We start from the raw sequence: 24,458 nt of genomic DNA, 5'->3' as shown, positions 1-24,458 counted from the left end.
TTGCATAAAAAGAAACCTGCTTTGGGCTGTCGAACTTGGAAGATGTGACCACTTTGTCCATATCGCACACCTCTGGTATGATCCCTTGGAAAAACTTGCTCCGTCATGGGGCTCCATTAGAATTTAAAAAGAATAGTAACATTTCTAACAGAAATACAAACACTACGAATATACGAATGAAAATAGAAAAATAATTATAAATACAATAATAAACTGAAACAGAAAACTAAAATAGCAAATAAGAAGTTAGTTTCACACTGCTGCTACTTCAGAAATAATATTTGAAATATTCAAACTTGGGAACGGTCAGTTGTGTGAATTGTGTACAAACTTCGCTCAGGCTGATCAAATAAGTATTGTGATGATAATTATATTTTAGGAAAGCATTTTATTTTTCAGTTTTATGCTTCATTTTACTCACTACCTCAAGAAAACTATTCATTCATAACCATGTTTCAGTGAGTGTTTTATCTGAAACTGAACTGCTGGACTGCAGCCTGCTGATTGACCACTAGATGGGAGCAAAGTTGTTAGATTTATGTCATTTTTACTAGTGCTGCTGGTGGTGGTGTGTATGTGTGCATACACATTTCGATGGACATGTTCTTCAGAAACACATAAAATGAGAAAACTCCAACAAATAGAGAAAAAGTGTCCCGTCTGAATATATGGATTCGAGCAGATAGTGAGTCAAGGTAAAAGGATTAATGAGGACACAAAGTGAGTGGAGAGTCGAAGGCTGAATTTAGGTTGGGCAGGAACTCTGCAGGTGGAGGGAGAAGGTTAGGAGTTATTTCCAGGATAAGGGAATGATCCAAATGAGATTGCTAATTTACAGCAGACAGAGATTTGATGAGTGACAAATGGTAAGTGGGATGGATGTACATGGAAGCGCATGGAAGGAGTGAGCTTGAGGCAGACGGCAGATGGGTTAATGACTAAGTCTACCTCGAAAGGACCAATGAATTTGGGAGCCAGTTTCTTGGAGGTGGATTTCAGAGGTATGTCCTTGGTAGCCAACCAAACCCATTAACCAGGAGTGTACAGAGTGGCAGGAACCCGGTAACGATCCATCAGACTGCGATTGTGTTCCACAGTGCATATTAAAGCCTCCTGAGTCTGAGTCCAAATGCGCAGAGCCTGTTGAAGATGAAAATTAACAGAAAGAACCTCCAAATCTCTCTCTTCTTCAGGAAACAGAGGTGGTTGATATCCTAATGAGGCCTCAAAAGTTGACAGTCCTGTGGCGGAGGATGTGAGGGTATTGTGAGCCTATTCGATCCAGGGTAATTGTTTACTCCAAGAAGAGGAGCTGTTAGAGGATACACAGCAGAGGGCAGCCTCAAGCTCCTGGTTATAATGTTCAGTTTGTCCGTTAGACTGGGGTGATAACCAGAACTCAGGGAAACCTTAGCACCCAGAGAAGTACAGAAGGTTCGCCAAACTTGAAAGACGTACTGGGGTCCCCAGTTGGACACCACCTCAGAGGGGATTCCATTGAGGCGAAAAACATTGTTAATCAACCGGTCTGATGTTTCAGAAGAAGAGGGAAGTTTATCAAGGGTAATAAAATGAGCAGTCTTGAAAAAGTGATCTATGATGGTGAGAATGTTTGTTTTACTTTGGGAGGGAGGTAGTCCTGTAATGAAATCCAATGAGGTGTGTGACCAGGGGCGACCGGGGACCTTCTGAGGCTGCAATAGGCCAGACGGAGGGTAAGAGGTCATGCTCTTACTCTTGGCACACACAGTGCAAGCATTCACATATTCCCTAGCTTCGATCTCGAGAGAGGGCTACGAAAGATAGTGTAGAAGGAGGGTGGTAGTGCAATGAATCCCGGGGTGGCATGTAAACCTGGCAGTATGGGCCCAGTGGATGACAGTGCAGCGAGCAGAGGTGGGAACAAAACGGTGGTCGGCAGGACCACTGCCTGGGTCTGGGTCCAAGGCCAACCCCTGAAGGATCTTGTTTTCAATCTTCCAAGACAGCCCACCCACCAGACAGGTTGAGGGAAGAATCCGGGCGGGCTCCGTAGGTTCTATCAAGGGAGCAAACCATCTGGACAAGGCGTCTGGCTTGACATTGTGCCAACCTGGACGATAGGAAATGGGGAAGTTAAATCCACCTCTAGGATAAATTGTTGATCAGAGTTTAGTTGAGAAAGGATAGGTGCTGAGGTGAACCAGTCTTTGAGTAGCTGGAAGGCTTGAGCAGCTTCAGAGGACCAGGTTTTTAACAGAAGTTAGTTTAGCTAATGGTGCAGCGACGTAGTTGCAGATAAAGCGGCGATAGAAATTTGCAAAACCTCGGAATCTTTGTAGCTGCTTACGATTAGTGGGAGTGGGCCTCTCAGCCACTGCCTTTATTTTCCCTGGATCCGTCTTTACCTTCCCGCCCTGGAAGATGTAGCCGAGGAAGGAAACTGATGAGACATGGAACTCACATTTTTTGGCTTTCACAAAGAGACAGTTCTCCAGAAGCCTTTGGAGAACCCATTGGACATGTGCGTTCAGCTGGGGATTTGGAGAAGATAAGAATGTCATCCAGGTACATAAACACAAATTGATTCCGGTAACTGCAGACACATTAGTGAGGCCGAAAAGCATGACAAGATACTCAAAGTATCCTTGGAGTGTACTGAAGGCCGTCTTCCTTTCATCACCTTCCCAAACTCGTACCAGGTGATAAGCCTTGCAGAGATCGAGCTTGGAATAGATGGTTGAATGAATGAGTTCAACAGAAGAGGTTACAAGTTGCAAGGGATACTTATTTCTCTCGGTAATCTGATTTAACCCTAGATAGTCTATACAGGGTCGCAGGGACTTGTCTTTGTTTTGAACAAAGAAAAATCCTGCCTAGGGAAGATGACGGCCTAATTATTTCAGCCACGACAGAGTCACGGATGTAGGTCTCCACTGACTCGCTTTCAGGGCTAGATGATTACAGGCAGCCTGAGCCATGGAGGAATCTTTTCAAAGGTTCCGCCCAACAGTAATCCTGCCCCTACTGGTGGGCTCTGTCTTTTGGTCGAACAGGACAGGCTGAAATAATGTGATTTTTTTCACTGCAATAGATACATTTGGACTGCTGGGATATGCTCCAGCCCACCCGCTACCCGATTAACGGATTGACGGTATAGAAGATGGATGGATGGATGGATAAATTTGTTCGCCTTTGAGCGGCGAAGATGTTCCTCCGGCAAGAATCTGGTCCATCAAAACTGCATGGGCTCTGGAGAATCATCAGTCGGTGGTGGCTCCAGTATGATTTGAACAGATGGGGGAAGTGAAGTGTGAAGGTTGAGTGACTGTCACCGGAAAAGTGGTAATTGTGTGCGAGAGTTCCTTTCCCTCCTTCGCTCAGCTAGATGGTTGTCAATACAAATAACTAGGGGACAAGTTCCTTAAAGGAGGATGGCTCCTCTCTTAATGCTAGCTGATCCTTTCATCATTGAGTGTGTTTAGTATTCCCTGGAGAGTATTAGTCGGCCAATCAGTCTCAGCGGCCAAAATGCAGAACTGAATAAAGAATTCGGCCACTAACTGGCTATCCTGTTTTAAGTTCAAAAGTTTTTTTGCAGTATTAGCCTCATGGAGTGGGTGATCGAAGGTCCTTTTAAATTTCTCATGGAATGTGACAAAAAGAAAGAGTCAGTAGTGTGTATTTGAAAAAAGGCAAGTGCCCAATTTAAGGTCCTTCCCGTTAAAGCCCAAGGCTCCCAACCTGCTCAGCACTGCCTAAGACTCAGAGACCAAAAACAACAACAGCCAAGCATGATCGTGACAAAAAGAAGTATAATTTATTTGTAACTTGGAAATGCAGCCGATTTACTTTGAACTACTGTCATTGTGGTTCAAAACTTTTAACTTTTTGTATTTTGTATCACCTCAGAGAGTCATCATTTTCATTTCAGACAAATGTGCTACTTTTAAAGCTTCTTAAAAGTATCAAAAAGATATTTTACTGAGTTTCATAGACAAAAGCTACAAGAAACTGTCCCCTTCAATTCTCACACTTTGTCTCTCAGACTGTCTGAGCTTGAATTTTCTGCCAAAGGAAGTGAGACAAACCTCATATTACAAAGGTGTGCCAAGCTTGTAATATGAAGAGAAGTTGAGGCTGTCAGGGATGGCCAAAATCTTAAAAAAGTACAACTTGAAGATTCGAAATACTTCTTTAAATCGGATATTTTATTGCTTTGTTTTAAATAATTTTTTGTATTCCCACTATGGAGAATTGTGTTGACATTAACAAGAAGAAATTAACTGAATCCATTGAACTGGAGGCCACTGGACTTCTTTTCTTGGTTGCTGAGGTTGTTTCACCTCTCACTCGCAAAGGCCTCTAATTGAATTGGTTCTTCAACAATCAAGAATTAAAGTCCATTTGCCTTGATCATCATTTTTTTCTCTGTTTTATTCACATACAGATCATTGCAGCATGTCTGTACCACTTTCAGATTTCTCAGTAATGTGATGACACCAGATTACAGAATACCAAACTGCTGTCAGATACTGATGATAATTATAGCACATACTGCTTTAGACTCTTCTGGCTCATGTGACCGTTCTCAGTGGAACAGCAGAACAGGTTAAAACTTAGATAATTAGGGGAGAGGGCTGTGCATTTCTCCAGCAGCTCACTGTAGATACACTGATGCAGAGCCTGATGCCAGCATGTGTTTCTGTCTTTATTAGTGTGACAGACCAGAGATTTTGTCTGTTTTCTTGGCTGATACATTTGCTGTTTTTTCAAAGTCGTTTAATTTATTATATGTAACTACTGGATATTGCAACTTTGTCGTTTGCCAGCCTTAAAATCCACATTAATTTCTTCTTTATTCATTGGACTGAGATATTGTTTATTACACAGAAACGTTGAACTCCCTCACTTCTTTTCTTCCAGTTCTGCTTTTGTATTGAAATGAAGAATAACAGCAGCCTGAACTCTTATTATTTTCAGTTAACACTATTTGCAGACTTTGGAATCCTCCGGTATCTTTTCTTTGGTCTGTGCCTGCTTATTTACGTGACTATAATCAGCTTTAATGTTGTCATTATTCTGACAGTCTGCCTGGAGAAGTCCCTGCATCAGCCCATGTATGTTTTCATCTGCTGCCTGTCTTTTAATTCTCTGTACGGCTCAGCTGGCCTCTTTCCCAGGCTTCTAATGGACATTCTGTCTGACACTCATTTAATATCACGTCCATCTTGTTTCACTCAGATATTTGTTATTTACACGTATGCATCATGTGAAATGACTATTCTCTGCGTCATGGCCTATGATAGATTTGTAGCCATTTGCCAGCCTTTACACTATCACAGGAAAATGACTTTTAAGATGGTGATGTGTTTGATAATAGTTGCAGAGCTGTACCCTTTATTTGTACTTGGATATTGTCTTTCAATCACTGTTAACTTGCCTTTATGTGGGAATAAACTGAGAAGGGTTTTCTGTACTAATTGGCCAGTGGTTCAGCTCTCCTGTGTGGACACGAGTGTGAAAAAAATAGCTGGTCAGGTTGTTGCCATAATAATTATCTTTGTCCCTTTGTTTTTTGTCTTGTACACCTACCTGCGGATTCTGCACATCTCCAGAAGAAGCTCGTCTGAATTCAGAGGAAAGGCTTTGCGAACCTGCCTGCCCCACCTGGTGACATTTGTGAACTTTTCTTTCTCTGTGTTATGCGAGCTTTCACTGAGTCGTCTTGAAGCTGATGAAATTGATGCAGTTTTCATTGTCTTCTTGTCTCTGGAGTTTTTAATCATCCCTCCAATCATTAACCCTCTGGTTTATGGACTCAATCTACCACAGATCAAAAAAGGGATTTTTACACGGCTAACTGTTCACAAAAGGACTCCCAGTAAATAATTCACATCACAGCATGCACAGGGAGAAGTTTATGATTCACTGTTATTCACTCTATGTGCTCGTAGAATTTTGCTGTAATTTATATGCTTAGATCATACATGTATATTCACTGTTAACCTGAACAACTCCTGCAAAAATCATTGCTTCTTTCAAAACTAGATGTCTTTCATTTAAAAAAAGCTCATTCTGCATAAGAACTCTGTTCTCAGCCACAACTACTTGTGAGATCAACAAAGAACACAACTTTTTTTTAGCCTTTTCAAATCCATTTCTGCATTATTATTTTGCCTTCAAAATCAACTTTGGTGTCAAGATTAATTTCAAGTCAGCTTTAAGTGCTTCATTTTAGGTAAGTTCACATAACACACAACTCCTAAATATTAATAAGACATTTATCTAATAAAAAGGGATTTAAGTTAAGTTTTAGTGAAATAAAGGTCAGTGTGATATCATCAGTAAGGGTTATCTCATGTTTCTTTTTTCGCCACATCTTAACCCCATTTCTTTTTTGCTTTCTCTGAGGGGTTTGAGAACCACTTGTGTTTCTGTACATCATGTACCACCGTAAAGATGCACCTAATCAAATAAATTGCACATTTGAGCTGTGACCCAGGGTGTTCCCCACTTTACTCATTTGGTGATTTACATAATCAGTTAAATCAATAGTTCAAATCAGCTTGACCCAAACCACAACTTTAAAATATTTCTTAAACAATAGTGTACTACACAAACTCTTTGATTTGATGAAACTACATTAACTTTGATTAACGTCCTTGAATCAGTTTAAAAGCAGAGTCGCCATGCTTTAAGGGAAGCGAACTTGCATTATTCTAGTTTGGTGGAGTATTTATTAAAAGAGGGTGCAGAGGAGCTCCAGCTCCACAACTCAGCTGCACTTTTAAACCAGCAACAATACCTGAAAATCCCACATTTACTGATACAGGGGGTCGTATTCTGTACAGATTTAGGGTTATTCAAACATATTTCATTGCAAGATTTACTCCAATGAACTAAAACAAACTCTGTTTTATAGCAAATTAGTTATAGTTTAAATTGTACACTTAACTCTGGTCTCCACACCTGCCTTTCTACGCTCACTATCTACTTCATTGTGGGGTTTTTTCCTGTTTACATTACAAATCCAGCAGTTTCCCTCACTGATAAAAGAACACCATAATCCCACCAGTAAGTCTGTTTTTCTTTTAATTTAGGCTGTACATTTTCGGATGGGGAGCTGCACTGTGGTGTGGTGGTTAGCACTGTCATCTCATAGCAAAGGGGTTCCTGGTTCAAATACCAGCTCTCTGTGTAGAGTTCGCATGTTCTCCCCGTGCATGTGTGGGTTCTGTCTGGGTACTCCAGCTTCCTCCCACAGCCCCAAAAACATATATGTTAGGTTATTTAGTGACTCTAAAACGACCCTAGAAGTGAATCTGTCAAGTTGGGTGGAGGTGTGGTTTGTGGCGTGATGGAAGTTAGGACCCGGATGCAGATATTTCAAAACAAAAACTTGATTTATTTCAAAGAACAATAAAAAGCGCGGCTGAGCCGAAATACCAAATAATCTAAACTATGAAAAAACTTGGCAAAACAAAATCTGACTATGATTAAACATAACCTGACTTTGACTAGAAATAACATGAGAAAAAACCTGACAGAACCAAACCTGACTTGGCATGAGTAGGGAGCTTCATCTATGACGGTGAGGATCTGGCAGTGAACATGAGAAAACCAGGAGACTAAATACTGAGGGGAGGTGATTGGTGAGAGAGTGCAGCTGAGACAAAACACAGGTGATGTGGGTGAGGCTAATGACCAGGGCAGGAGTGACTGAGGGAAAAAAATGTGGCAAAACTAAAGACTAAAAAGAAACCTAAAACATGATAAACTTATAGACATGACAAATGAGAGTGTGAGCGTGGATGGTGTTTGCTTTGTGTGGCCCTGTGATGGACTGGCGACTCGTCCAGGGTGTACCCCGCCTCTCGCCCAATGACAGCTGGGATAAGCTCCACCCCTACATCAACCCTGAGATGGATTAAGCGGATATAGAAAATGGATGGATGGATGGATTCTTTTGATGGGCCCATGCTAAAGATATGATGATAAACATGATCATTTTCACGTCATCAGAGTGAACTGTAGCACATTTTTTCCCATGTTTTATTCACACACAGGTCTTTGCAGCATGTCTGTAGTACGTTCATATTTGTTAGTAATGTGATACTAATACATTACACCAGATTACAGAATACCAAACTGCTGTCAGATACTGATGATAATTATAGCACATACTGCTTTAGACTCTTCTGGCTCATGTGACCGTTCTCAGTGGAACAGTAGAACAGGTTAAAACTTAGATAATTAGGGGAGAGGGCTGTGCATTTCTCCAACAGCTCACTGTAGATACACTGATGCAGAGCCTGATGCCAGCATGTGTTTCTGTCTTTATTAGTGTGACAGACCAGAGATTTTGTCTGTTTTCTTGGCTGATACATTTGCTGTTTTTTCAAAGTCGTTTAATCTAGTATATGTAACTACTGGATATTGCAACTTTGTCGTTTGCCAGCCTTAAAATCCACATTCATTTATTCGTTATTCATTGGACTGAGATATTGTTTATTACACAGAAACATTGAAATCTCTCAATGAGAAATGTGAGGTTGCTTGTTCATTTATCACATGCTGCTTTTTTCCACCCAAGTGTCCTTTTTGAATATGTCTTCTTCAATTATTTACTATTACTCATGTATTCTAAATATTGTCAGAAGTGTTTGTTTGAAATGTGGAGCATTTGCAGCTTAAATGGATTCCCTGATGTCACTGCATTTTTATCACCTATTCACAGTTTTGTCCTCATTTAACTTGATTCTCTCACCTTCTTCATTCTCCACAACTCTCTCTTCTTTTCTTCCAGCTCTGCATTTGTGCTGAAATGAAGAATAATAGCAGCCTGAACTCTTATTATTTTCAGTTAACACTATTTGCAGACTTTGGAATCCTCCGGTATCTTTTCTTTGGTCTGTGCCTGCTTATTTACGTGACTATAATCAGCTTTAATGTTGTCATTATTCTGACAGTCTGCCTGGAGAAGTCCCTGCATCAGCCCATGTATGTTTTCATCTGCTGCCTGTCTTTTAACTCTCTGTACGGCTCAGCTGGCCTCTTCCCCAGGCTTCTAATGGACATTCTGTCTGACACTCATTTAATATCACGTCCATCTTGTTTCACTCAGATGTTTGTTATTTACACGTATGCATCATGTGAAATGACTATTCTCTGCGTCATGGCCTATGATAGATTTGTAGCCATTTGCCAGCCTTTACACTATCACAGGAAAATGACTTTTAGGATGGTAATGTGTTTGATAATAGTTGCAGAGCTGTACCCTTTATTTGCAATTGGGTATTGTCTTTCACTCACTGTTAACTTGCCTTTATGTGGGAATAAACTGAGAAGGCTTTTCTGTACTAATTGGCCGGTGGTTCAGCTCTCCTGTGTGGACACGAGTGTGAATAACATAGCTGGTCGGGTTGTTGCAATAACAACTATCTTTATCCCTTTGTTTTTTGTCTTGTACACCTACCTCCGGATTCTGCACATCTCCAGAAGAAGCTCGTCTGAATTCAAAGGAAAGGCTTTGCGAACCTGCCTGCCCCACCTGGTGACATTTGTCAACTTTTCTTTGTCTTTGTTCTGCGAGCTTTCACTGAGTCGTCTTGAAGCTGATGAAATTGATGCAGTTTTCATTGTTTTTTTGTCTCTGGAGTTTTTAATCATCCCTCCAATCATTAACCCTCTGGTTTATGGACTCAATCTACCACAGATCAAAACAGGGATTTTTACACGTCTAGCTGTTCACAAAAGGACTCCCAGTAAATAATTCACATCACAGCATGCACAGGGAGAAGTTTATGATTCCCTGTTATTCACTCTATGTGCTCGTAGAATTTTGCTGTAATTTATATGTGCAGATCATACATGTATATTCACTGTTAACCTGAACAACTCGAGCAAAATCGCTGCTTCTTTCAAAACAAGACGTCTTTCATGATTACCTTTAATACTTTGTCACTCTTTACTCTACACCACCTGAACAACATCAAATACTTCATGTTTCATTTGATGAAACCACATTAACTTTTATTAACATACTTGAATCAGTTTAAAAGCAGACTTTGGACTCCTCCGGTATCTTTTCTTTGGTCTGTGTCTGCTTATTTACGTGACTTTAATCAGCTTTAATGTCGTCATTATTCTGACAGTCTGCCTTGGAGAAGTCCTTGCATCAGCCAATGTATGTTTTCATCTGCTGCCTGTCTTTGTCAGAGTCCCCCTGCTTTAAGGGAAGTGAACTTGCATTATTGTAGTTTGGTGGAGTATTTATTTAAAAAAGAGTGCAGAGAAGCTCCAGCCCCACACCTCAGCTGCACGTTTTAACCAGTAATAACACCTATTCTGTACAGATTTAGGCTCATTCAAACACATTTTAGTGCAGGATTTACTTTACTCTAATAAACTAAAACACACTCTGTTTTATAGCACATCAGTGATAGTTTACAGTGTACTGCATAGTTTAATAACCTGTTACAGCTCGCCTTACCAGCAGCAGCTACAGAGGTGTAAAGATCTTCTGCCTCCAATACATCAGCTTGCTTGTGCTTCCATCTTGTGGTCGCTATATGTTCCCGTAAGTTCCAGTTGAGAGAGGACCAAATGCAATTAATGACGTATTTATTACATGAAAAGAAACATGCTTTGAAAGTTTTGTAAGCTTGATGAATTACGTTTCAAACAAGTGTCTAATAAAGTCTTTTTGAGTACGTAGATTTCAGCTCAAATAAATTTTGGCACAAATACACAGACTCTTACATCTAGTGATATTCTGGACTGACACAACATTAATCTTATGATTATTATGTGTACAAATAAAAATAAAAAAGCCTTTTTTGTGCATTGCTGTTTAATTCTGAACTCTAATTCATATTAAGGCACACTTTAATAGGGTTTAATCCCGTGGGGAAAATTGCTCTGTTATGGTGCTCCATTTCAATTTCAAAAGTCATTGTGGTAACATTAATAACAGAAATACAATCAAAACAAATGTAAACAGAGAAATATTGACAAATACAATGATAAATTGAAATAGAAAAATTTAAACGGTGAATGAGAAAGTTTGCTCCACTAATCTGTAATGTATTTATTGTCTGATATTATGTTGCTGCTACTTCAGAAACAATATTTGAAATATCCAAACTCAGGGATTGACAATTTTGTGGCCTCTGCACAAATGTTGCTCAGACTTTTCAAATTTCTTCCAGCTCTCTGTGTAGAGTTTGCATGTTCTCTCCATGTATGCGTGGGTTCTCTCTGGGTAGTCCAGCTTCCTCCCACAGCCGAAAAACATGTATGTCAGTTTAATAAGTGACTCTAATTTACAGCTCATACAATACAAAATCCTTCATAGAACACACTATACAGGACAAAGGATGTTCAGGATGGGTCTAACACACTCAAACATCTGCTCACATTGCACAGATAACACACCTGATGATTATGCACACGCTTTGTGGTTCTGTGCGCCTGTCCAGAAGTTCTGGCTTGAAGTCTGTGCGGACCTATCAACATGGCTAAAGTGTAGCATTCCTGCATGCCCCAGACTGTGCATACTGGGTGACTTAGACAACATCAACATGGAAATTAACTCAGCACACATGGTTCTCACAGTGTTATGTATCGCAAAGAAAACTATTCTCATGAACTGGAAAGCGAAGAACAATCTGTGTATTAACCAGTTTAGAAATTTTCTTTTAGATTATATTAGCATGGAAACAATGTCTGCCTCCTCAAAACATCAATTGGCTGAATTTAACTCTCTCTGGTTCCCGCTGATTAGCTTTATCACATAGTGGTGGTGGTGGGTTGCTGTCCCGTCGCTCTGGGCGGTTGGGTGTGTGCTGGGGGGGGCTGTGTGGCTTCGGGTGTCTGGTGGTCTCGCGGGTCGTGGGGACCGGGTTGGTCATTGCTGGGGGGGACTGTGTGTCGGGCTTGGAGGGCAGTTTTGGGGGCTTGCGGGTGGGACTGTCTTGCGGTGTGGGGCGGGGTCACTTAGAGGCCTTGGGGTGGTGGCTGCTGGCTCTATGCCGGGTGGCTGGGCCGCTCCGGCATGGGTGGTGGTGCTGGGCCTGGGCCCTGGTGGCTGGGCGCTGCCTTGCGCCCGGGGGGGGGCCCTGCCTGTGCCTGGAGGGGCTGGGTTGTCCTGGACGCGCCACAGTATGGGTGGGTTGGTGCAGGTCCTGGTGCCGGGCTTGTTGCTCTGGGACCTCCAAGGTGTCCGCAGATGGTTGTTTTTTTTTCAGGGTGTTGGGGCGTGCGGTGGGGGGGGGCGGTGCTTTTCCCCTGTTGGGGGGGGAGGGGTGGCCTGTGTGATGGTGGGTCTCAGGCCCGGGCTGCTGCGACTGGTGTGACCGGGAGGTTTGTTTGTTTGTTTTTTGTTGTTGTTTGTTTGTTGTTTGTAGAGGTCCTCCGGGGTGGGGTGGGGCGGGATGGGTACCTTCTGGGGGTACAGTAGCTCCCGCAATATGGTCGCTGCAGGCCCCGAGCCTGGTGGACATCAGCCCCTCCTGCCCTGGGTTGGCTCCCAGGTAGCGGGGATGCCTATTGCAGCCAGTCCCTGGCTGCCTTCTCCGGGGAAGAGTAGCTCCCCCCGGTGTATATCCCCATACCCCTCTCCCTTCTGGCTCCTGTACACAGCACACACTCACACATGAAGGGTTTTGGGGGCGTGTGTGTTCGGTGGGGTGTAGTGGATGGGGCCACGTAGGTGGTCCCCTTTGGTTGCACTCTGCAGTTCCCCGCCCCTGTTTTAATTACACCTTAGACATTACTACTTATCAAACACACACTCACACACACACATTAGGTCTTGGGGGGTGGTTACACTGAGTGGCATCTGGTGGGCGGGGCTCTTTGGGTATGTAGGCTGCCCAGAGGGCCGCGCTCCCAGTCCTACAAGTTGGGCTGCCCCTCAATTTTAATCGCTCACTATTAGAAAATATTGAAGAGCCAGAAGGGTGAGGGGAGGGGTCTTCTTCCCACACCCCTGCTTCCTGGTTGCTGCTCGGGGCGGGAGGGGCCAAGAGGATTAATTAATTGTTCTGCTGGTTCGGGGTCTGTGGTGGCTGGGGGGCTGCTGGCCCCCTGGTGTGCCCGCTGCACTACACCCCAGTGGAGTCGAGGGAGGGAGGACGTGTGGATGTATGGGACGTGAAAGTGTGTGTGGTAATGATTGGGCCTGGATCTGGGACTTGCTGTCGCCTGGCCTGCCTGTGCTTCTCCCGATGGGGGGGCGGCGTTGCCTCTCCCCGCTGCTCGCGACTTCACCCACCTGTGGGCACGTCTTGACTCCCAGGGCACTTGGCCAGGGGCGCTTGGGCAGGCGCTGACCCACTGCGTGGCTGTCTGGGGCACTTGGCCCTCCTGGGTATTGGGTGGGGCCTCTGCCGGGGGGTTTGGGGGCGCTCGGGCTCCCGGGGCCCGGGTCCAGTGCACGGCCCATGTCTGGGCGGCTGGGACCTGGCGGGGTCGGTGGGCTGTTGCCCCTGGCTCTCTGAGGGCCTCTGCCCTATGCTTATGGGGGTTCTATCCGGGGGCTTCCTCTGCAGTCTTCTGGGTGGATGCGTGGTTGTCCCTGCGGTGGGCTTCGTGGGTTCTGTGCTCCGTGGGGGCTGCTGGTGGCCTGGGTCTTGTGGCCCTCTCTGCCTGCTTCTGATTGCTGGGGGGGGGCTGTGGATTGTGGCCCTGTACACTTATACACTCATAACTAACCACGGTTACCATGTAGATCCTGTGCCATGGGTGTTGCATGTTCTCACACACACATTTATTAGCCCAGTAGCATGCTCGCTAAGCAGTTTATGTGTTATCCTGTGGTTTCAGGTCATCTCTCCACAGCTGTGTTGTATGCGATTACCGCTTCTTGTGCTTGTTTTTGTTTGTTTGTGTGTTTGTTTTTTCTCTGCTTGTCTGCTTTCAGGTGCTCCTGGTGGCGCTAAGGCTGGATTCCCCTCAGAGGCCATGGATTGTTGTCTGTTTTGTTTTTTACAGGTGTAGCAGCTGGTTGTCTGGTTTTTGTTTCTATTTTTGTTCTGTTTCCTCTTCTTTCCTCTTCTTCTTTCCTTGTCCCCCGGTCCGGTTCAGTTCTATTACATGTCATATATTGTAAACAGAAATAAATAAATGAAAAAAAAAAAAAAAAAAAAAAAAAAAAAAAATAATAAGTGACTCTAAGATGACCCTCGGAGTGAGTGTGAGCATGGATGGTGTTTGTTTTTTGTGGCCCTGTGATGGACTGGCGACTCGTCCAGGGTGTACCCCGCCTCTCGCCCAATGACAGCTGGGATAAGCTCCACCCCTCCCTCAACCCTGAGTTGGATTAAGCGGATATGGAGGAAAAGGATGGATTTTTTTGGTGTTGCTATGGTAAAGATATGATGATAAACATGATAAACTAGGGATGCACGATCCAATATTTGGATCAGATATCGGTACCGATATCGAAAATAATTCGAGATCGGGTATCGTTGATAACTATTCAATCCATATCGGACGTTTTTTGGGTTTGTTTTTTTTTCCTTTGTCCTGTCCAGTATTGGCATTCATCCAAGGGCTTTCTGCCACCTCTAGTTGAGAAAAAAACTTCTTAAACTGGGACTACATTTGATTTTTTTTCTTTTAGTTTTTACCAAGCTTGTGAAGCTACTGTTTTGTTCAGATGCTTTTGTAATGAATGTTTAATTCCCATTTGCACTAAACTATATAAAGAGCTGATTGCTATTTATTTTGAAAGTCTACCACCCAAGCTAGTGAGGCTATTGTTTTTTTCTCAATTTCAGCTCCTTTATTATGTAATATTTTGTTTTACATTGGATTTAGTAACACTTGTTATATTTTTATGGTTAAGATTGTTTTACTGGTGCAGAATTATTGAATGAATAAGTAATTCAGTACATTTATATCTGTTCATTTGTTCTTTGAAAAATAGGAAAGAAATGTTTAAATCAAGTCTAATATTGCCTTGAACAAAATAATGATCCCAGTCTTTTCCACACAATGTAACTTACTGTTTGTTACCATATTTCTGCTCAATTTTTCTGTATCGGTATCAGATCGGTACCAGCCGATTCTAAACCTCAGATATCGTATCAGAGGTGAAAAAAGCGGATCAGTGCATCCCTATGATAAACAGTTTCACTTGTCATCAGTGAACAGTAGCTCATTTTTTCTGTTTTATTCACATACAGATCATTGCAGCATGTCTGTACCACTTTCAGATTTGTTAGTAATGTGATACTAATACATGACACCAGATTACAGAATACCAAACTGCTGTCAGATACTGATGATAATTATAACACATATTGCTTTAGACTCTTCTGGCTCATGTGACCGTTCTCAGTGGAACAGCAGAACAGGTTAAAACTTAGATAATTAGGGGAGAGGGCTGTGCATTTCTCCAGCAGCTCACTGTAGATACACTGATGCAGAGCCTGATGCCAGCATGTGTTTCTGTCTTTATTAGTGTGACAGACCAGAGATTTTGTCTGTTTTCTTGGCTGATACATTTGCTGTTTTTTCAAAGTCGTTTAATTTATTATATGTAACTACTGGATATTGCAACTTTGTTGTTTGCCAGCCTTAAAATCCACATTCATTTATTCGTTATTCATTGGACTGAGATATTGTTTATTACACAGAAACATTGAAATCTCTCAATGAGAAATGTGAGGTTGCTTGTTCATTTATCACATGCTGCTTTTTTCCACCCAAGTGTCCTTTTTGAATATGTCTTCTATAATTATTTAATATTACTTACATTTTCTAAATATTGTCAGATGTGTTTGTTTGAAATGTGGAGCGTTTGCAGCTTAAATGGATACCCTGATGTCACTGCATTTTTATCACCTATTCACAGTCTTGTCCTCATTTAACTTGATTCTCTCACCTTCTTCATTCTCCACAACTCTCACTTCTTTTCTTCCAGCTCTGCTTTTATACTGAAATGAAGAATAACAGCAGCCTGAACTCTTATTATTTTCAGTTAACACTATTTGCAGACTTTGGACTCCTCCGGTATCTTTTCTTTGGTCTGTGCCTGCTTATTTACGTGATTATAATCAGCTTTAATGTTGTCATTATTCTGACAGTCTGCCTGGAGAAGTCCCTGCATCAGCCCATGTATGTTTTCATCTGCTGCCTCTCTTTTAACTCTCTGTACGGCTCAGCTGGCCTCTTCCCCAGGCTTCTAATGGACATTCTGTCTGACACTCATTTAATATCACGTCCATCTTGTTTCACTCAGATGTTTGTTATTTACACGTATGCATCATGTGAAATGACTATTCTCTGCGTCATGGCCTATGATAGATTTGTAGCCATTTGTCAGCCTTTACACTATCACAGGAAAATGACTTTTAGGATGGTGATGTGTTTGATAATATTTGCAGAGCTCTATCCTGTGGTTATATGCGGATATTGTCTTTCACTCACTGTTAACTTGCCTTTATGTGGGAATAAACTGAACAGACTTTTCTGTACTAGCTGGCCGGTGAATCAGCTCTCCTGTGTCGATACGAGTGTGAATAACATAGCAAGTTGGGTTGCTGCGATAACAACTGTCTTTGTCCCTTTGTTTTTTGTCTTGTACACCTACCTGCGGATTCTGCACATCTCCAGAAGAAGCTCGTCTGAATTCAGAGGAAAGGCTTTGCGAACCTGCCTGCCCCACCTGGTGACATTCGTGAACTTTTCTTTGTCTTTCTTCTGCGAGCTTTCACTGAGTCGTCTTGAAGCTGATGAAATTGATGCAGTTTTCATTGTTTTTTTGTCTCTGGAGTTTTTAATCTTCCCCCCAATCATTAACCCTCTGGTTTATGGACTCAATCTACCACAGATCAAAACATGGATTTTTACACGGCTAGCTGTTCACAAAAGGACTCCCAGTAAATAATTCACATCACAGCATGCACAGGGAGAAGTTTATGATTCCCTGTTATTCACTCTATGTGCTCGTAGAATTTTGCTGTAATTTATATGTGCAGATCATACATGTATATTCACTGTTAACCTGAACAACTCCTGCAAAATCGCTGCTTCTTTCAAAACAAGACGTCTTTCATGATTACCTTTAATACTTTGTCACTCTTTACTTTACACCACCTGAACAACATCAAATACTTCATGTTTTATTTGATGAAACCACATTAACTTTTATTAACATACTTGAATCAGTTTAAAAGCAGACTTTGGACTCCTCCGGTATCTTTTCTTTGGTCTGTGTCTGCTTATTTACGTGACTATAATCAGCTTTAATGTTGTCATTATTCTGACAGTCTGCCTGGAGAAGTCCTTGCATCAGCCCATGTATGTTTTCATCTGCTGCCTGTCTTTGTCAGAGTCCCCCTGCTTTAAGGGAAGTGAACTTGCATTATTGTAGTTGGTGGAGTATTTATTTAAAAAAGGGTGCATAGAAGCTTCAGCCCCACACCTCAGCTGCACGTTTTAACCAGTAATAAGACCTATTCTGTACAGATTTAGGCTCATTCAAACAAATTTTAGTGCAGGATTTACTTTACTCTAATAAACTAAATGCACTCTGTTTTATAGCACATCAGTGATAGTTTACAGTGTACTGCATAGTTTAATAACCTGTTACAGCTCGCCTTACCAGCAGCAGCTACAGAGGTGTAAAGATCTTCTGCCTCCAATACATCAGCTTGCTTGTGCTTCCATCTTGTGGTCGCTATATGTTCCCGTAAGTTCCAGTTGAGAGAGGACCAAATGCAATTAATGACATATTTATTACATGAAAAGAAACATGCTTTGAAAGTTTTGTAAGCTTGATGAATTACGTTTCAAACAAGTGTCTAATAAAGTCTTTTTGAGTACGTAGATTTCAGCTCAAATAAATTTTGACACAAATACACAGACTCTTACGTGTAGTGATATTCTGGACTGACACAACATTAATTCTATGATTATTATGTGTACAAATAAAAATAAAAAAGCCTTTTTTGTGCATTGCTGTTTAATTCTGAACTCTAATTCATATTAAGGCACACTTTAATAGGGTTTAATCCCGTGGGGAAAATTGCTCTGTTATGGTGCTCCATTTCAATTTCAAAAGTCATTGTGGTAACATTAATAACAGAAATACAATCAAAACAAATGTAAACAGAGAAATATTGACAAATACAATGATAAATTGAAATAGAAAAATTTAAACGGTGAATGAGAAAGTTTGCTCCACTAATCTATAATGTATTTATTGTCTGATATTATGTTGCTGCTACTTCAGAAACAATATTTGAAATATCCAAACTTAGGGATTGACAATTTTGTGGCCTCTGCACAAATGTTGCTCAGACTTTTCAAATTTCTTCCAGCTCTCTGTGTAGAGTTTGCATGTTCTCTCCGTGTATGCGTGGGTTCTCTCTGGGTACTCCAGCTTCCTCCCACAGCCGAAAAACATATATGTCAGTTTAATAAGTGACTCTAAGATGACCCTCGGAGTGAGTGTGAGCATGGATGGTGTTTGTTTTTTGTGGCCCTGTGATGGACTGGCGACTCGTCCAGGGTGTACCCCGCCTCTCGCCCAATGACAGCTGGGATAAGCTCCACCCCTCCCTCAACCCTGAGTTGGATTAAGCAGATATGGAAGAAAAGGATGGATTTTTCTGGTGTTCCTATGGTAAAGATATGATGATAAACATGATAAACTAGGGATGCACGATCCAATATTTGGATCAGATATCGGTACCGATATCGAAAATAATTCGAGATCGGGTATCGTTGATAACTATTCAATCCATATCAGACGTTTTTTGGGTTTTTTTTTTTTTCCTTTGTCCTGTCCAGTATTGGCATTCATCCAAGGGCTTTCTGCCACCTCTAGTTGAGAAAAAAACTTCTTAAACTGGGACTACATTTGATTTTTTTTCTTTTAGTTTTTACCAAGCTTGTGAAGCTACTGTTTTGTTCAGATGCTTTTGTAATGAATGTTTAATTCCCATTTGCACTAAACTATATAAAGAGCTGATTGCTATTTATTTTGAAAGTCTACCACCCAAGCTAGTGAAGCTATTGTTTTTTTCTCAATTTCAGCTCCTTTATTATGTAATATTTTGTTTTACATTGGATTTAGTAACACTTGTTATATTTTTATGGTTAAGATTGTTTTACTGGTGCAGAATTATTGAATGAATAAGTAATTCAGTACATTTATATCTGTTCATTTGTTCTTTGAAAAATAGGAAAGAAATGTTTAAATCAAGTCTAATATTGCCTTGAACAAAATAATGATCCCAGTCTTTTCCACACAATGTAACTTACTGTTTGTTACCATATTTCTGCTCAATTTTTCTGTATCGGTATCAGATCGGTACCAGCCGATTCTAAACCTCAGATATCGTATCAGAGGTGAAAAAAGCGGATCAGTGCATCCCTATGATAAACAGTTTCACTTGTCATCAGTGAACAGTAGCTCATTTTTTCTGTTTTATTCACATACAGATCATTGCAGCATGTCTGTACCACTTTCATATTTGTTAGTAATGTGATACTAATACATGACACCAGATTACAGAATACCAAACTGCTGTCAGATACTGATGATAATTATAACACATATTGCTTTAGACTCTTCTGGCTCATGTGACCGTTCTCAGTGGAACAGCAGAACAGGTTAAAACTTAGATAATTAGGGGAGAGGGCTGTGCATTTCTCCAGCAGCTCACTGTAGATACACTGATGCAGAGCCTGATGCCAGCATGTGTTTCTGTCTTTATTAGTGTGACAGACCAGAGATTTTGTCTGTTTTCTTGGCTGATACATTTGCTGTTTTTTCAAAGTCGTTTAATCTAGTATATGTAACTACTGGATATTGCAACTTTGTCGTTTGCCAGCCTTAAAGTACACATTCATTTCTTCTTTATTCATTTGACTGAGATATTGTTTATTACACAGAAACATTGAAATCTCTCAATGAGAAATGTGAGGTTGCTTGTTCATTTATCACATGCTGCTTTTTTCCACCCAAGTGTCCTTTTTGAATATGTCTTCTATAATTATTTAATATTACTTACATTTTCTAAATATTGTCAGATGTGTTTGTTTGAAATGTGGAGCATTTGCAGCTTAAATGGATTCCCTGATGTCACTGCATTTTTATCACCTATTCACAGTTTTGTCCTCATTTAACTTGATTCTCTCACCTTCTTCATTCTCCACAACTCTCTCTTCTTTTCTTCCAGCTCTGCTTTTGTGCTGAAATGAAGAATAACAGCCGCCTGAACTCTTATTATTTTCAGTTAACACTATTTGCAGACTTTGGAATCCTACGGTATCTTTTCTTTGGTCTGTGTCTGCTTATTTACGTGACTATAATCAGCTTTAATGTTGTCATTATTCTGACAGTCTGCCTGGAGAAGTCCCTGCATCAGCCCATGTATGTTTTCATCTGCTGCCTGTCTTTTAACTCTCTGTACGGCTCAGCTGGCCTCTTCCCCAGGCTTCTAATGGACATTCTGTCTGACACTCATTTAATATCACGTCCATCTTGTTTCACTCAGATGTTTGTTATTTACACGTATGCATCATGTGAAATGACTATTCTCTGCGTCATGGCCTATGATAGATTTGTAGCCATTTGTCAGCCTTTACACTATCACAGGAAAATGACTTTTAAGATGGTAATGTGTTTGATAATATTTGCAGAGCTCTATCCTGTGGTTATATGCGGATATTGTCTTTCACTCACTGTTAACTTGCCTTTATGTGGGAATAAACTGAACAGACTTTTCTGTACTAGCTGGCCGGTGAATCAGCTCTCCTGTGTCGATACGAGTGTGAATAACATAGCAAGTTGGGTTGCTGCGATAACAACTGTCTTTATCCCTTTGTTTTTTGTCTTGTACACCTACCTGCGGATTCTGCACATCTCCAGAAGAAGCTCGTCTGAATTCAGAGGAAAGGCTTTGCGAACCTGCCTGCCCCACCTGGTGACATTTGTCAACTTTTCTTTGTCTGTGTTCTGCGAGCTTTCACTGAGTCGTCTTGAAGCTGATGAAATTGATGCAGTTTTCATTGTTTTTTTGTCTCTGGAGTTTTTAATCATTCCCCCCATCATTAACCCTCTGGTTTATGGACTCAATCTACCACAGATCAAAACATGGATTTTTACACGTCTAGCTGTTCACAAAAGGACTCCCAGTAAATAATTCACATCACAGCATGCACAGGGAGAAGTTTATGATTCACTGTTATTCACTCTATGTGCTCGTAGAATTTTGCTGTAATTTATATGTGCAGATCATACATGTATATTCACTGTTAACCTGAACAACTCCTGCAAAAATCGCTGCTTCTTTCAAAACTTACTTGAATCAGTATAAAAGCAGACTTTGGACTCCTCCGGTATCTTTTCTTTGGTCTGTGTCTGCTTATTTACGTGACTATAATCCGCTTTAATGTCGTCATTATTCTGACAGTCTGCCTGGAGAAGTCCCTGCATCAGCCCATGTATGTTTTCATCTGCTGCCTGTCTTTGTCAGAGTCCCCCTGCTTTAAGGGAAGTGAACTTGCATTATTGTAGTTTGGTGGAGTATTTATTTAAAAAAGGGTGCATAGAAGCTTCAGCCCCACACCTCAGCTGCACGTTTTAACCAGTAATAAGACCTATTCTGTACAGATTTAGGCTCATTCAAACAAATTTTAGCGCATGATTTACTTTACTCTAATAAACTAAAACACACTCTGTTTTATAGCATATCAGTGATAGTTTACAGTGTACTGCATAGTTTAATAACCTGTTACAGCTCGCCTTACCAGCAGCAGCTATAGAGCTGTAAAGATCTTCTGCCTCCAATACATCAGCTTGCTTGTGCTTCCATCTTGTGGTCGCTATATGTTCCCGTAAGTTCCAGTTGAGAGAGGACCAAATGCAATTAATGACGTATTTATTACATGAAAAGAAACTTGCTTTGGAAGTTTTGTAAGCTTGATGAATTACGTTTCAAACCAGTGTCTTTTTGAGTACGTAGATTTCAGCTCAAATAAATTTTGGCACAAATACACAGACTCTTACATCTAGTGATATTCTGGACTGACACAACATTAATTTCATGGTTATTATGTGTACAAATAAAAAAGCCTTTTTTGTGCATTACTGTTTAATTCTGAACTCTAATTCATATTAAGGCACACTTCAATAGGGTTTAATCCCGTGGGGAAAATTGTTTTGTTATGGTGCTCCATTTCAATTTCAAAAGTCATTGCGGTAACAAAAGTCATTGTGGTCATTGTTGCTGCTACTTCAGAAATAATATTTGAAATATCCAAATTTAGGGATTGACAGTTTTGTGGCCTCTTGCACAAACGTTGCTCAGGCTTTTCAAATTTCTTCAGCTTATTGAATAAGCCATGAGATGATAATTAGATCCTTAGTTTTCTGTTTTGTGCATCATTCTACTACCTATATGAGTAAAACTATTTATTCATAACCATGCATCAGTCAATGTTTGGTATGAAATTGAACTGCTGGACCGCAGCCTGCTGTTTGACCACTAGGTGGGAGCAACGCCGTTAGATTTATGTTAATCAGATTTAGTAGAAGCTGTTGTAATTACCATTTCGATTTTAAATGAATATGGCACTTTTTATATCCCATATATTTTGGGTTGGTTTGATGTAAGTGCTGCAGCAGAAAGTGATGCACCACCTCTGAATCACTGAGAATGTTTACATGACACCAGAAAAATGCATAAAACAAGTTAGCCAACATGAATTTTACAAAATTAAGCAACCCTTACTTTTAAAAATCTTTTTGTTAAAACAGAAAAGAGTAAGCGTATATGAATACAGCTGAATTACCAATAAAGCTGCTATTTCTTTTGCCACATGTCTATCAGGGTCAGAAATTATGTCTGAAAATCAGCCTGTTCGGACAACGTGTCAACTCACATTTCCACTCTCAACCTATGTCATTCTGCTTTGAGAAAATTCTAAATAATTGCAGCATCATCTAACAAAATCACCAATCACTTTACTCAAAGACAACGTCTGTTTGGTGAATTTGACTATACTTAAAAGTACGATGATCTCCAACAGAGAAAGCTTCAAGTGGCAGAATGCCTTGATAGTTTACTCACAGCCTGAAAGGGATCAGCTTGTATTTATCATTATTCTAGGCTGAAACCCCCCCTCCTGACCTCAAAACTCAGACTGCAGTATATACTGTCCTTTAAACACAGAATCATTCTCGTGCGGCTTGAAGTGTCGGAATTCATGCTGTTGCACAGAATATGTCCCGGGCCTTAAATGAATCAGATGGACACAAAAGATGATACTGTTAGCCATCGCTTATCAAATCAACTTAAAGAGCCCATAAGATGCCCATTTACACGTTCACCATATTTACCATAAGAGCATTACCGGTATATTCTTTAATGTTCTTGAACACATCATTTGACTGTGCTTTAATGCAGCAGTGGCAGTTGTTTATTTTTGAAAAACTCAATCCGCTCTGATTGATCTCAAGGATGGAGTTGAAGGAAGCTGCTCATGCTTTGCTTGAGGTGTGCCAAACCAGCCGCTTGGCTGGGATTATGTAATTTGCTTAATGGTTATGTTGTGAAGTAAAGAATGGACAACAAACAAGGCATTTTAGGCTGCTCATTGTGTCCTGTTGGTGAGAATAAACCCATTTGCTGTTGTAGATCTTTTACATTTGTAAAAAATCACTCAGAACATGCAACAGCTACATGTACTTACAGTCACAATATAATCTCTGCATTGTGAGATGGCAAAATTTAATTTTGTCTATGGTTTTGCAAAAGGGCAATGTTCACATGGCCTGATAAATTTCTTACCTTTTCACAGTTTTTTGGGGTTTTTTTCCCCCTAACTATGTATTTTATTGCCTAAATCTAACTTATTGCGAGTGACAGCTAAGTAGTAAAGTGTAACAGCTTCAGAAAATGTCGGGTGTGATGGGGCTTCCCTCTTCCCTTTGTGTGACAGTCACAGATTACTGTCACCGACATACCACTGTGTGCTATTTATGAATACTTTTGTGCATCTTAGGAGTGGCACACATTATTCTCCTGCCAGTTTTATGTCCTAAAACTACAAAGGACTGAAACTGCCATGATGTAATGAATCAAAAGTAGAAAAATTATAGGAATATCTACAAAAATGAATGAATATACAAAGAAATGTAAAAAAAAAGAACTTTAATTTAAAGGACAATGTATGTATGTATGATGATGTATTCAAACAAAATTGAATTAATTTACTTGAAAAATAAAGTGAAAATATCAATCGATTTAAATTTCTATTAATTAATCATTGCAATTTTGTATGACTACGTCACTTTTGTCGGTGACATTTATTGCAATATTTTTTGGGCCATTTATATATTTGTTTCACATAAAAAAGACAAGGTATGTCATGGTTTTAAACCATTTCTAAGCCCTCACATTGCAGTCGTTTCATAATGTGCCTTCGTTACAAAACTGCTACGTTCTGAGCTG

General features: G+C 40.7%; 4 protein-coding genes across 4 annotated transcripts; all 4 read left to right on the top strand.

The window, feature by feature from the left end:
- Positions 1–4,923: 4,923 nt before the first annotated feature.
- LOC140319239 (olfactory receptor 10T2-like) lies at positions 4,924–5,871 on the top strand. The gene has a single exon (XM_072396833.1). It carries the CDS (start codon positions 4,924–4,926, stop codon positions 5,869–5,871), a length of 948 nt encoding a protein of 315 aa, XP_072252934.1.
- Positions 5,872–8,806: 2,935 nt separating this feature from the next.
- Positions 8,807–9,754, top strand: LOC140319237 (olfactory receptor 10T2-like). The gene has a single exon (XM_072396832.1). The coding sequence runs from the start codon at positions 8,807–8,809 to the stop codon at positions 9,752–9,754; it is 948 nt and encodes a 315-aa protein (XP_072252933.1).
- Positions 9,755–15,931: 6,177 nt separating this feature from the next.
- LOC140319236 (olfactory receptor 10A3-like) lies at positions 15,932–16,879 on the top strand. The gene has a single exon (XM_072396831.1). The coding sequence runs from the start codon at positions 15,932–15,934 to the stop codon at positions 16,877–16,879; it is 948 nt and encodes a 315-aa protein (XP_072252932.1).
- Positions 16,880–20,198: 3,319 nt separating this feature from the next.
- Positions 20,199–21,146, top strand: LOC140319235 (olfactory receptor 10A3-like). The gene has a single exon (XM_072396830.1). It carries the CDS (start codon positions 20,199–20,201, stop codon positions 21,144–21,146), a length of 948 nt encoding a protein of 315 aa, XP_072252931.1.
- The last annotated feature ends 3,312 nt before the right edge of the window (positions 21,147–24,458 follow it).

The sequence above is a fragment of the Leuresthes tenuis genome, unplaced genomic scaffold (genome assembly GCF_036924035.1).
Source record: "Leuresthes tenuis unplaced genomic scaffold, fLeuTen1.0.hap1 SCAF_12, whole genome shotgun sequence".
NCBI lineage: Eukaryota > Metazoa > Chordata > Actinopteri > Atheriniformes > Atherinopsidae > Leuresthes > Leuresthes tenuis.
The sequence above is the reverse complement of the archived record's forward strand: the minus strand, read 5'-3'. Positions and strand labels throughout refer to the sequence as shown.